We start from the raw sequence: 13498 nt of genomic DNA, 5'->3' as shown, positions 1-13498 counted from the left end.
TCCGCTGCGATTCCAGCTGCTGCTCCTGGATGGGTTGATGCAGCCCCCTCGGAGGATTTGAGCGCAGCAGCCTCTCCCGAGCTGGAGAATCCCTCCCTCCCTCTCTTCCTTCTCGGATTCGACCTTCGAGGACCACCAGCTCCTGCCTTCTTCGCCGCCTCTTCCCTTTTCCACCCCACTATCCGAGGGTGGTCCATACGCCCCCACCATCAACCCCCCCCCCAAAAAGAGTCCTATGCAGTGCTTGGAAAAAGACGCAGATCCAGCGAAGACCCGAGAAGGTTTTTTTTTTAATAAATAAATAAATAAATAAATACATAAAATCGCAGATTTGACCAGCCAGGGGCTTGGAGTTGTGCATCGCCTCGAGCCAGACTCGCCTCCTTTTCTTCCCCTGCAAAGGCCACCGGCCTTGACTCGCTCGCCACTAGCCCGGCCATGTGGTGAAGACGATGTCTCTGTCCCGGCTGAACAGCTTTGCCAATGGCTTCCTGGAGGACCCCTCCGGGATGGAGGCCGGAGGGGCCGACATCGCCCGGGTCCTCAAGTGCTTGGAGATGGGCACCGTCCTGACTTTGTTCTACCAAAAGAAATCCCAGCGGCCTGAACGGAGGACCTTCCAAGTCCGGCTGAAGAGCAGGCAGGTCGTCTGGAGCCGCACGCCCGAGAAGGTGGAAGGGGATGGTGAGTGTGCGTGCCCCGAGGTTTGGGTGGGGGAGAGGTGGCAGTGGAACCAAGCAAGGTGATGGGTTGAACCTATGGAATCTGGGGCAATGCATGCCTCTGTTGCAGGATGCGGGAGAACCATCTGGAGGTCTTGGGTGGTGGATCTTCATCTGGAAGCGCCATGATCTCCAGTAAGCCTGTATACTCCAGTTGCTGGGGAACATGGGTGGGAGGGTGCTGTTGCACTGTGTCCTGCTTTGCAGGTCCCTGGCCGACAGCTGTTTGGCCACTGTATGAACAGAGTGCTGGACCAGATGGACCCTTGGTCTGATCCAGCATTAGGGCTCTTCTTATGTTCTTATGGAATTTATTCAAATAGGTTGTGGGCTGGACTGGTTCATCCCCTGACCAGCTGCCACAGGAGGCTATCACCTGTGTCGTGTACCTGGTGTGCAAGGAGGCTGCTGGTGTCCCAGTGCTGGTGTTCATGTTTCCTTATCATACTGCGCACACGCGCATGTCTGTATGAATTCTTTGATGGGAAGTAAGGTGTCTGCTCTGACTGAAGCTCCTTCCATGGAAAGGGAAGATGCAAAGTCTTGTTGGGTTTGTCAAAGCTTTGGGGCTCTGAAGTCCCTTATGAGGCTGTTATGGCAGGAAGGAGAACAGGTGCATTGGGTTGAGTTGGGGCCATTCTAGCTTCTTATGGCTTCTCACTTGTTTGCATCAGTCATCGCTGCTTTGCAACAGGGAGCAGGAGCCATTATTGTCTACTACATTCCACCCAAACCTAGGCAGTGTTTTTTTATTATTTGGACTGTCACTAGGGCAACTGGAGCAAAAAAGAGGGAAGGAGCACAGCTCAGCCTTAAAACTGACACTGAGTGGACTTTAGGCCTGTCTCGTCGTTTCTCCATCCTCCAGGTAATGGTGTGTGGGGCTGGGGGCTCAGAAATCGTGGGTCATCCAAGGACTCTTTGGGTGGCCTTGTGCCCTCCCTTTCTCCGTCTGTAAAATGCGGTTGGCGACACAGATCTACCTGCAATGGGAGAGTTGGTTGAGATCCCGGCGTAAGCAAAATGCATTGTATGTGTTTTGCACAAACCAACCATAGCTGAAGGCTGGTGGTTTCCTTCAGCTCAGTACTTCCAGCTCTGCTGTCTTCTTTTGTGCTCTCTCTCATAAAGTATTTTTTAATCCCACCCTTCAATACCAGGTATTCATAGAATCATAGAATAGTAGAATTGGAAGGGGCCTATAAGGCCATTGAGTCCAACCCCCTCAATGGAGAAATCCAGGCTAAAGCATCCCTGACAGATGGTTGTCCAGCTGCCTCTTGAAGGCCTCTAATGAGGGAGAGCCCACCACCTTCTTAGGTAACTGGTTCCACTGTCGTACTGCTCTAACTGTCAGGAAGTTTTTCCTGATGTCCAGTTGGAATATGGCATCCTGTAACTTGAGCCCATTATTCAATATACTCTGGGAGAATTGAGAAGAGATCCTGGCCCTCCTCTGTAACAACCGTTCAAGTATTTGAAGAGTGCTATCATGTTTCCCCTCAGTCTCCTCTTCTCCAGGCTAAACCTGCCCAGTACTTTCAGTCGCTCAGAGATGCTTTGAGGTGGATTCCTGCATTGAGCAGGGGGTTGGACTTGATGGCCTTAGAAGCCCCCTTCCAACTATATTATTCTATGGTTATGTGAATGGTGTCTGGGCAATTGTGTCCAGGGCCACACCCAATAGCTGGGTAGCTCCACATATAGTTTTGGATATGGCCCCACCCATTGCTGGCACATGACCTCGAAGGTGTTTGCCCAGGACCAGTTTGGCCCAGTAGGTGTAAACAAAGTTCCCAACCTCTGCCGTACAACATCTTTTTCATTTTATGTGGTATTTGTAAACTTGCATTTTTTGAACTGTTGTATTTCATGGTTTTAATTGTGAACTTCCCAGAGAGACTCAGCTATTGGATAGTATAAAAATTCAGTCAATTATAATAATAAAAAAATACATAGAGCACTGGCCTTAAATTGGGCCTGCACAACTTCTGATTGCTGAAGTGGAAGTTTGAATTCAGTAGAAAAAGAGCAGGCGTCAAGCAGGAGGTGTGCCCACCTGACATAGGTGTCATAGAATCATAGAATAGCAGAGTTGGAAGGGGCCTACAAGGCCATCGAGTCCAACCCCCTGCTCAATGCAGACAATGCAGTGTCCGGGGAGCGCTCCTCTGGTTTGCCAACACCTGCCATGCTCTTTAATAGCACTGGGGTAATTTGTGGTCATTTGCATGGTGAAATTCAGTCCAAATGTTTTCACAGGTTTCACATGGCAGCACATATGCACAAGGCATGGTGTCACTGAAAGCTCTACTCAAACAGGCACTTCTGCAGCGGAGCACAGCCGTTGTCTAATTCCACAGCCTGCCATGGCAAACAATCCATGTTTGGAGAGTTAACCAAGTCTGGGTGACCCTATGGAAAGGAGGACAGGGCTCCTGTATCTTTAACAGCTGAATAGAAAAGGGAGTTTCAGCACGTGTCCTTTGTCCTTTGCAGCACCTGGTGAAATTTCTTTATCATCACAACAGTGAAAGCTTCAGGATTAAGGGACGGGAGCATCTCCCCTATGAGGGAAGGTTACATCAACTGGGATTGTTTAGCTTGGAAAAAAACGAGGCTGAGGGGACACCTGATAGAGGTGTACAAAATTATGCATGGTGTGGAGAAGGTGGATACGAAGATATTTTTCTCCCTTTCTCAAAATACTAGAACCCAATGGAGTCCTCCCATGAAGCTGATTAGTGGGAGACCCAGGACAATTAAGAGGAAGTACTTCTTCACGCAAAGCATAGTTAAATTATGGAACTCACTACCACAAGATGTGGTGATGGCCACCAATTTGGATGGCTTTAAAAGGGGGTTGGATAAATTCCTGGAGGAGAAGGCTATCCAGTGGCTACTAGCTCTGATGGTTGTGTGCTATCTCCAGTATTCGAGGCAGTAAGCCTGTGTGCACCAGTTGCTGGGGAACATGGGTGGGAGGGTACTGTTTCTGTCCTGCCTTGTTGGTCCCTGGCCTACAGCTGGTTGGCCACTGTGTGAACAGAGTGCTGGACTAGATGGACCCTTGGTCTGATCCAGCATCAGGGCTCTTCTGATGTTCTTCTGAGCCCTGCCCTCTTCTGTATGTGGTCACTCTAAAATAATAATAATAATAATAATAATAATAATAATAATAATAATAATAATATAATAATTAATAATAATAATATATTTATTTATTTGTTACCCACCTCTCCCTCTGGATCAAGGCAGCGTACAACTGTAGCTCCTGCAGCTTTAACTGTTGTGATGAAGAGGGAATTTCATGGGTGCTGCATGCATACAAAGGACACCTGCTGAAATTCCCTTTTCTATGCAACTGTTAAAGATACAGGAGCCCTGTCCTCCTTTTCAGAGGGTCGTCCTAACCCATCCGTGTCTGTGGAAAAAGGCACAGATCCCAGATAAGCCGATGTCATCTTAAATATTTTTTTCCTTTTTATTTTGAATATCAACAAAACAGAACAGAAAATACATCATGTAATAAAAAAAAAACATTACATATGTAGGAATATCATCATTTTTCATCTTGTGTACCATTCATTCAAAAAAGGGAGGGGGGAGTTATACACAAGTTTCAAGAAAAGCAGACCACATATCCAGGTATTTATCCACTCGCAAGTTGCGCCTGTATAACACCCGTTCAAAAGTTTATCGTGGTATTAGGTTCCCAGTCCATTGCATTATGGGAGAGCCTTTGTCTTTCCAATGTGATAATATAAGTCTTTTGGCTGTCGTAAGGGCCCTGACGATCCATCTTGCTTTTGATTTTACTTTTCAAGCAGTGTAGCATCAACCAAAACAACACCAAGACCCTGGCACTGGCTTGCCTGATCAGGAAGAGCAGCTGTGCCCTCCCTGGTTCCATTTTCTAAGTCCTCGGCTTCCTCTCGTAGTCTTTCAGCCTGTTGTGGCATTAAGTTGGCAATCAAATGCTATTCTTAGAGCTTGTCAACTGAGAAGCGGCACCCGGACTTGGGTACCCAACTGGGCTCATGGAGGCTTTTAATATTTTCTTCCTGGCAGAAAAAAAGTTTGGCACGGGAGAATCTGCACCTGTTGGAAGGCCAGCCCTTCCGGGCAAAGGAGGTGCATTAAGGCCCAGTCCTCTGCATGTCCTACAACTCCTGGCTGGGGAATACTGGAATGATTTTTTTCTGTCTAAACATTCACAGGATTGCGCCTTTCAATCACAGGTGGACAGAAGGTTGATTTTCAGATGTTTTAGACTTCAACTCCCAGAAGCCCTTGCCAGTATGGCCAATTGCCAGGAATGCTGGGAGTTAAAGTCCCAAACATCTGGAGATGCACCTTCTGCCCACCCCTGCTTTAAAGATATGCTCCGCTGTTGCACACTTCTACCGCCACAGGCCATTAGCACCTGCTTTATGTCCCGTTTAGGGCCTGGCAGAGGCATACTTCAAAATGATGAAAGCAACATAACATGCAAACAGAGAGAACTACTCTGAGTTGTACGTTTGTAAATCCAGCCAAGCGGGTTTAGGTCAGGGACATTCCGTTAATGGCCAGATGCTTTGGGGTGCAGATGAGATGTGCTGACGTGAGGCTTTGCTCTCATCATCTGGTTGTGTTTCCTTCTTTTCCACTCTTCTTTTGTACTTCCGGTCTTCTAGAATGGGCTAAAAACTGACTATTTCCTGCTGTTGTTGTTTACGTCCCTCCAAGTCATTTGTTGAGCCCTTGATGATTGATACGCTCAAGGATGTTCTTAACTGCTGAGAAGGAGGAATGGGTTGTAGAATGTTAATAGGCAGTGCAGCTTCCGTGAGAGAAGTGAAAGGTCAGGGCTAGGTACAGTCAGTTGGCTCACAGGCAGGCAAAGGGTAGGCAAGGAGGCTGGGTGGGCTGAGAAATGGGAAAAGAGCCCAGGAGGTGAGGAGGCTAATGAGCAGGTAGGCTAGGACGCAGCATGGTTGAAGGAAGAACCAACGGAGACGAAGGCTGGCTGAGAAGCAGAGACCTAAGAGAAGTATGGGTGGAGTGAGGGAGAAGGAAGAGTTTTTCATCATGAGAGGAGGCGCTCAAGGGGAAATAGAGGTGTGATGTGGACAGGAAGAGAGTGCGTGAGAGGGCTGGAAGCTTGAACACTCTGGGCTGCAGCAGGATGAAGAGATGAGAAGGCTGGATAACTAGTTGGGAAAAGAGGGGGAGGTTCTTGGGCTGCAAAAGGATTTTTATTATTTATTTATTTATTTATTTATTACATTTCTATACCGCCCAATAGCCGGAGCTCTCTGGGCGGTTCACAAAAATTAAAAACATTCAAAGTATAAAACAACAGTATAAAACCATAATATAAAATACAATATAAAAGCTCAACCAGATAAAAACAGAAGCAATGCAAAATTACAAATTTTAAACACCGAGTTAAAAAATTATTTATAGACTGTTAAAATGCTGGGAGAATAAAAAGGTCTTCACGTGGCGTCTAAAAGCATATCATGTAGGTGCCAAGCGAACCTCCTTAGGGAGCTCATTCCACGGCCGGGGTGCCACAGCAGAGAAGGCCCTCCTCCTGGTAGCCACCTGCCTCACTTCCTTTGGCAGGGGCTCGCGGAGAAGGACCCCTGAGGATGACCTTAGGGTCTGGGCAGGTACATACGGGAGGAGGCGTTCCTTCAGATAGCCTGGCCCCAAGCCGTTTAGGGCTTTGAATGTCAATACCAGTAGTTTGAATCGGGCCGGACCTGGACTGGCAGCCAATGAAGTTGTAAAAGGACTGGCGTAATGTGATCTCGCTGGCCAGTCCCTGTTAGTAAACGGGCTGCCCTGTTTTGTACCAGCTGAAGCTTCCGGACCGTTTTCAAAGGCAGCCCCACGTATAACGCATTGCAGTAATCCAAACGAGAGGTTATCAAATCATGGATCACTGTAGCTAGGCTATCTCTGTCCAGATAAGGATCCCTCGGTTTACACATAGAACAGCCTTGCTCAGCCTGTTGCCCTCCAGATGGTGTGAGACAGCATCCCCCCAGCCAATGCATCCAGAGGGCTGTGCGAGAGGGGTATAAAATCCTGCACGGTGCAGAGAAAGTGGATAGGAAGGATTCCTGCCCCTTTTTCCAAATACTGGTACCAGTGGGGGGCATCCCGTGAAGCTGAGTGGCAGGAGATTCAGGAGGGCAGGTAACAGGCAGGACTCCTTCCCGCAGGGCAGACTGATGGCATTTGTTTCCCAAAGTCGTGGCTGAGGGCCAGAAGCTTAGATGATTCTGCATAGAGGATCAGGCTATCAATGGCTACTGGTCGCGATGGCTATGTTTTAACTTCAGGATCAGAAGTCGTCTGCGTCTCAATACTGGTGAGTGGACACGGGCGCTGTTGCCCTTCTCTCCTGCTTGTGGGCTTCCATTCATCTCACCTCAGGCTCCTCACCTGGGTCCAGAACCCTGCTGCCCAAACCATAGAATCATAGAATGGCAGAGTTGGAAGGGGCCTACAAGGCCATCGAGTCCAACCCCCTGCTCAATGCAGGAATCCACCTTAAAGCATCTCTGACAGATGGCTGCCCAGCTGCCTCTTGAAGGCCTCCAGTGTGGGAGAGCCCACCACCTCTCTAGGTAACTGGTTCCATTGTTGTACTGCTCTAACAGTCAGGAAGTTTTCCTTCCATTCCTCTTTCTTCTCACTCTGGCCCTGTGATGCCTCTTCCTAGATTCCCTCTGCTGACTCCGTGTCTCTTGACCTCCAATCTCCCCTTAGGCTTGCCTGCCTCTAACCCTTTGCTCTTCTCTGCTGCCCGTGACCTTCACTCCTCCAACCCCACAACTCTTTCTGCTCAAAGGTCTCCTGCGTCCTCAGAACAATCTGCTCCTGCTTGCCTGCCCTTATTTTATTTATTTATTTATTTATTTATTGTAGCACTTTTATCCCGCCCTTTAGCCAAAAAAGGCTCTCAAGGCAGCTTTGCAAAAATATTTCTTAAGACAGTCCCTGCCTTCAGGCTTACAATCTAAAAAACACGACACAGAAGGAAAGGGCATGGAGGAGGGAGGAGGGGGGAAAACGAAAACAAATTCAGGCACTAGGATTCTTAGTTGCAAAGTTCAGCAGCTGCTTCCTCTCCCTCTCATAGCCTCATATAGATCCAGGCACGATGGAGGGATGCCTGGCTGTTGGTTCCTTTCCCTCTGATGGCCTCAGCAGCAAGAGTTGGTAGCATGAGGGAGGGGGCTCTCAGCTGGACCCAGGCGTGATGGAGAGGTCTGGAACTGCCCGCCAGATAAAGATGTGGACACTTGGTCTGATCCAGCATGGCACTTGTTATGTTCTTGTGTGGGAGTGTGGAAGCAGGGATTGGGGGAGAAAAGCCAGGACATTTGAAGAAAATGTGTTTCTCCCCCCAAAATAATTCCCTGGGGGTAAATGAGGTGGGGATGTTTTAGGGTGGATTCCTGCATTGAGCAGGGGGTTGGACTCGATGGCCTTGTAGGCCCCTTCCAACTCTGCTATTCTGTGATTCTATGTGTATGTTTTTTCTGAACTTTTCTGCCTCTCTGCATTTTATCTGGTTCCCCTGCCACAGGCCATCAAATCTCTACTACCGTATTTCTTCGATTGTAAGACGCCATCGATTGTAAGACGCACACTAATTTCAGTACCACCAACAGAAAAAAATCCCTAAGACACACCCGCGATTCTAAGACGCACCCCATTTTTAGAGATGTTCATATGGGAAAAAAGTGCATCTTAGAATCGAAGAAATAGGGTACTACTACTACTACTACTACTACTACTACTAATACTACTACTAATAAATTATTTCTTACCTGCCTCTCCCTCTAGATCAAGGCGGGGAACAACATTAAATACAATATGCTAGTGAATGAATAGTTTATTTGTTTGTAGCACAAAAACCATTACAAAATACAGAATTGCTCACATATAGAAACACATTATTTAAAATATTCAAAATATTTGAGGTACAATCCTTTCTCGACCAAGGAGTCAGTCAGTGGGTCACTCTAGGGGTGCTCCATTTGTCTGCAGCACCCACCCTTTGCTATCACGATGGTGACATACATAAATACAATATAATACATAAAACTAGTTAAAAGCGCATATAAAGCCGATACAATATTAAAATAACAATCACAACATCTTAAAAAAAATTATGTTTAAAATTCATCTGGGTAGGCCTGCCGGAAGAGATTAGTCTTTATGGCTGTCTTAAACTCAAGAGAGAGTATTAAAGTGCTGAATCTCTCCTGGCAGGCCATTCCAGTCGGGGGGGTGGGCAGAAGAAAAGACCCTCTGGATAACAGTTGTCAGCCTAGTTGTGTCTGACTGGAGTAAACCCTTCCCAGAGGACCTGAGTGTACGGGAGAAGGCGATCCCGCAGTTAACCTGGACCCCAACCATGTAGGGCTTTAAAGGTAATGCCCTCATCTCTCACACTTCTTTCAAATTCCTCCACAAGGTCCACCTTTTCCAGGAAGCCTTTGGTGTTCTCCCCACTCGTCCTCTCCTAACTAAGCCAGAGTTAATTGAATTAATTGTGCGTTCTCCTCGTGCTTACCCCTGCTTTCATCACCATCCTCTGTGGCGTCCCCGTGTGACTTTTATTTTGTAAGCCTCTGGGGGCAGGGACCTGCCCTCTCACACTAGATAAAGTGCCGTTTAGATGGATGGGGCGCTACAAATAATTGTAATAATATATATATTTTCTGATGGCAGAGAACAGTGTAGAGGCGGAGCTGGTGGGCTGCCATCCAGAGCTTTGCACTGTGCCTTTTAAAAATCATGGGTGGCGTGGGAAATGAAGTGGAGGCAGCTTCTCCTGACCGCTCTACTCTGATCTCTTAATTTTTGCCTCCACCCACCCTGCCTCTGCTATAGCAAGCCAAATACCAGAGATGCGGCATTGCAAGGTGGTGGTGGTAGGGAGAGCAGGGAATACAAGGCCCAGGGAAAGGGATACAGGTAGGCGTTGAGGCTGCTTTATCTCCCGCCTGCATTAGGCACGGTGGGAATTTCCAAGTTGCAACCTGGCAAACCAGGGCAGTAGATGGGCAGTTCTATGCCCAGGTCGGCAAAATGCCGTCTGAAGAAGAGGGTTTTCCAAAGTTTGTTCTTACCTCCACACTCTTCCTTCCTGCTCACTCTTGAACAATAATTCCCTGTTTCCGAACAAACTGAAAATCCCACCCACCCCCATTGACACCTTTCGGTCTCATGGGTCCTGTTGTCCACGATTGGTGGACGGATGTGGGAGGCCCAGCTGCAAGGAAAGACAATTTCATTGTAAGAGGATGGTGCTTCTTCCAGCATGGAACACACACCGTGCCCCTTGTGATTTGCCTTAGAATCATAGAATAGTAGAGTTGGAAGGGGCCTACAAGGCTATCGAGTCCAACCCCCTGCTCAATGCAGGAATCCACCCTAAAGCATCCCTGACAGATGATTGTCCAGCTGCCTCTTGAAGGCCTCTAGTGTGGGAGAGCCCACCACCTCCCTAGGTCACTGATTCCATTGTTGTACTGCTCTAACAGTCAGGAAGTTTTTCCTGATGTCCAGCCGGAATCTGGCTTTCTGTAACTTGAGCCCATTATTCCGTGTCCTGCAATCTGGGAGGATCGAGAAGAGATCCTGGCCCTCCTCTGTGTGACAACCTTTTAAGTATTTGAAGAGTGCTCTCATGTCTCCCCTCCATCTTCTCTTCTCCAGGCTAAACATGCCCAGTTCTTTCAGTCTCTCCTCATAGGGCTTTGTTTCCAGACCCCTGGTTATCCTGGTTGCCCTCCTCTGAACATGCTCCAGCTTGTCTGTGTCCTTCTTGAATTGTGGAGCCCAGAACTGGACGCAATACTCTAGATGAGGCCTAACCAGGGCCGAATAGAGAGGAACCAGGACCTCACGTGATTTGGAACCTATACTTCTATTAATGCAGCCCAAAAAAAGCATTTGCCTTTCTTGCAGCCATATCGCACTGTTGGCTCCTATTCAGCTTGCAATCTACAACAATTCCAAGATCCTTCTCGTTTGTAGTATTGCTGAGCCAAGTATCCCCCATCTTGTAACTGTGTATTTGGTTCCTATTTCCTAGATGTAGAACTTGGCATTTATCCCTCTTAAATTTCATTCTGTTGTTTTCAGCCCAGCACTCCAGCCTATCAAGATCCCTTTGAAGTTTGTTTCTGTCTTCCAGGGTATTAGCTATCCCACCCAATTTGGTGTCATCTGCAAATTTGATAAGCGTTCCCTGCACCTCCTCGTCCAAATCATTAATAAAAATGTTGAAGAGCACTTTTAGGAGTGGAATCCTGGGGGGCCAAGTAGGACTTCCGTGGAGCCTCCGATGTAAAGACAAGGGATTAGGGCTGGAATTCCCACCCTCCCCTCCCCCTCCCTTCCCCTCCCTTGCTCCAGCTCCACTGGGGATTATATTGATTCATTGGGAAGTCCGATTTGCCGCTTGTCAGATGGAGCTGACCTCCCTGTTAGGGGTGCTTCCAGTTGTAAGTTTCTTTCTTGTCTAGTTCCCACCCTCCCACGTTAATCCTGTCAACTAAGCGGAGGGCTTGAAATAAAGGTCAGTTTTGCAGGCCGTCTCCTGATCTGTTTATTATCAGGATAGGCAGGGTAGGGTGGCCGTGTCTCCTACTTCACAGAGGACAGCCCTCTATTTTAAGAGACCGGAGTCCTCTACTTAAAGCCATTGGCTGTTTGGTGGGCTGTCCAAGTCCAGTTTAAAGACAAAGGCTCATTAGAAGAAGTTGCAGCTAGTGCAAACTGCAGCAGCTAGACTGCTGACCGGTACATCTCACAGGGACCACATAACACTGGTCTTAAATAATTGCACTGGTTGCCTATACGCTTCTGGTCGGGATTCAAGGTGTTGGTAATGACGTTTAAAGCCCTAAATGGCTTGGGACCTCGATGACTGCCCGAGACTTGAAATCTGTTGGAGGAGCCTGTGGCGTTACACCCCACAAGTCAATTCCAAATGTATGTCTGCAGTTTGTAAGTCTCTGGTTTGTAGAATGTTGGCCTGAGTGGGCGGAGTTAGAATGTCTTGGGAGGGGGAGGAGGGATATATAAGGGAATGACGGAGGGGATTGAGAAAACTTTCCAGGGAGACTGGTTAGGGACTCTTAGAGTCTGTAGTGCTCTCTGTGTTTATGGTACTTAAGTTCTGGGAAATCTGAGAGTCAGGGTACTGAGTGGTGTCTTTAGAGTGTGGTGTGCATGTAGTGGAAGTATATTAATCAATACTGATAATAAAGAAAGTTCAAGAGTGATTGTGTGAGAAAAAGGAAAGTGCGATTGTGAGAGTGACAGGATTGTATGGAAGGTTTCAAAAAGGTTTTTAAATGTTGTTATTTGAAACAAAGCTTATGAACTTTTAAAAATAAATTTTGATTGTTTTGTTTTTAAAACCACCACAAAAATCCCACGTGTCTGTTTGGCGTTTATCTTCTTAAGTTTACACATTCAGCACCCACTCTGACAATCACTCACCTAAGCAGATATAACTCACAGCGCATTATTATATATATTAAAATCCATTCTCCATTTTAAACCCCTTTCTCCACATAGTTTGGAGGAAGGTGGGCTTTATCCCTTGCCTCAGGCGTATCAAGTGGTGGTGCTTGGCTTGAGCAGGGAGCAGCCTCGGCCGGGTCTGGTGTTCAGAGCCTGTGTCATCCCATAATAAGTGGTAGCAGACGTGAGGTCTGGTGTTCAGAGCCTGTGTCGTGGCAGAGCCCTCCTCTGTGTCCCACCAGCGCGAGACATACGCTATGGTGGGACGTGGGAGAGGGCCTTCTCTGTGGTGGCACCCCTGCTGTGGAATGCCCTCCCTTTGGGGGCCCAACTGGCGGCGACACTGGTTTCATTTCAGTGCCAAGTTAATACATGGCTTTTAAACAAAGTTTTTAATGGGTAATTTCACCATACATAGTTCTAATTGGTTTTACTGTTTTAAATTCTATACCAGTTTTTGCTTATTAATGGTTTGATTTGTTTTTAGCTGTGTATATTATTTTATTATTGTTTGTTTGATTTTATCTGTATGCCGCCCTGAGATCCTTGTGATATAGGCTGGGTCTGTGGCAGTGTGAAAGTTGCTCATTCAGAAATTTGCACCTAGAGAGCAGACGCACAGGTCACCTGCTCAAAGCCCCATGATATTCTGATTAACAAACTAGTTAAAACTGGGCTAGATGGAACAACTATTAGGTGGATACATAGTTGGTTACAGAATCAGACTCAAGCTGGAGCGTGTTCAGAGGAGGGCAACCAGGATGATCAGGGGTCTGGAAACAAAGCCCTATGAAGAGAGACTGAAAGACTGTTTAGCCTTGAGAAGAGAAGACTGAGAGGAGAGATTATAGCACTCTTCAAATACTGGAAAGGTTGTCACACAGAGGAGGGCCAGGATCTCTTCTCGATCATCCCAGAGTGCAGGACATGGAATAACCGGCTGAAGTTAAAGGAAGCCAGATTCCAGCTGGACATCAGGAAAAACTTCTTGACTGTTAGAGCAGTATGACAATGTAATCAGTTACCTAGGGAGGTTGTGGGCTCTCCCACACTAGAGGCCTTCAAGAGGCAGCTGGACAACCATCTGTCAGGGATGCTTTAGGGTGGATTCCTGCATTGAGCAGGGGGTTGGACTCGATGGCCTTGTAGGCCCCTTCCAACTCTGCTATTCTATGAGTGCTCATCAACAGTACCTTCTCAAATTGGGGGGAGGTTACGAGTGGGGT

The 13498-nt window shown here is 47.4% G+C and overlaps 1 protein-coding gene across 1 annotated transcript in view; it reads left to right on the top strand.

Moving 5' to 3' along the window:
* Positions 1-373: 373 nt before the first annotated feature.
* The window catches only part of LOC134401875 (1-phosphatidylinositol 4,5-bisphosphate phosphodiesterase gamma-1-like), a 108824-nt gene continuing 95699 nt past the window's right edge, over positions 374-13498 (top strand). Inside the window, exon 1 of the mRNA XM_063131195.1 lies at positions 374-684. Within this exon, the coding sequence (XP_062987265.1) occupies positions 453-684 (232 nt within the window). The 5' untranslated portion in view covers positions 374-452. The remainder of the gene's footprint in view (positions 685-13498) is intronic.

The sequence above is a fragment of the Elgaria multicarinata genome, chromosome 7, assembly GCF_023053635.1.
Source record: "Elgaria multicarinata webbii isolate HBS135686 ecotype San Diego chromosome 7, rElgMul1.1.pri, whole genome shotgun sequence".
NCBI lineage: Eukaryota > Metazoa > Chordata > Lepidosauria > Squamata > Anguidae > Elgaria > Elgaria multicarinata.
The sequence above is the reverse complement of the archived record's forward strand: the minus strand, read 5'-3'. Positions and strand labels throughout refer to the sequence as shown.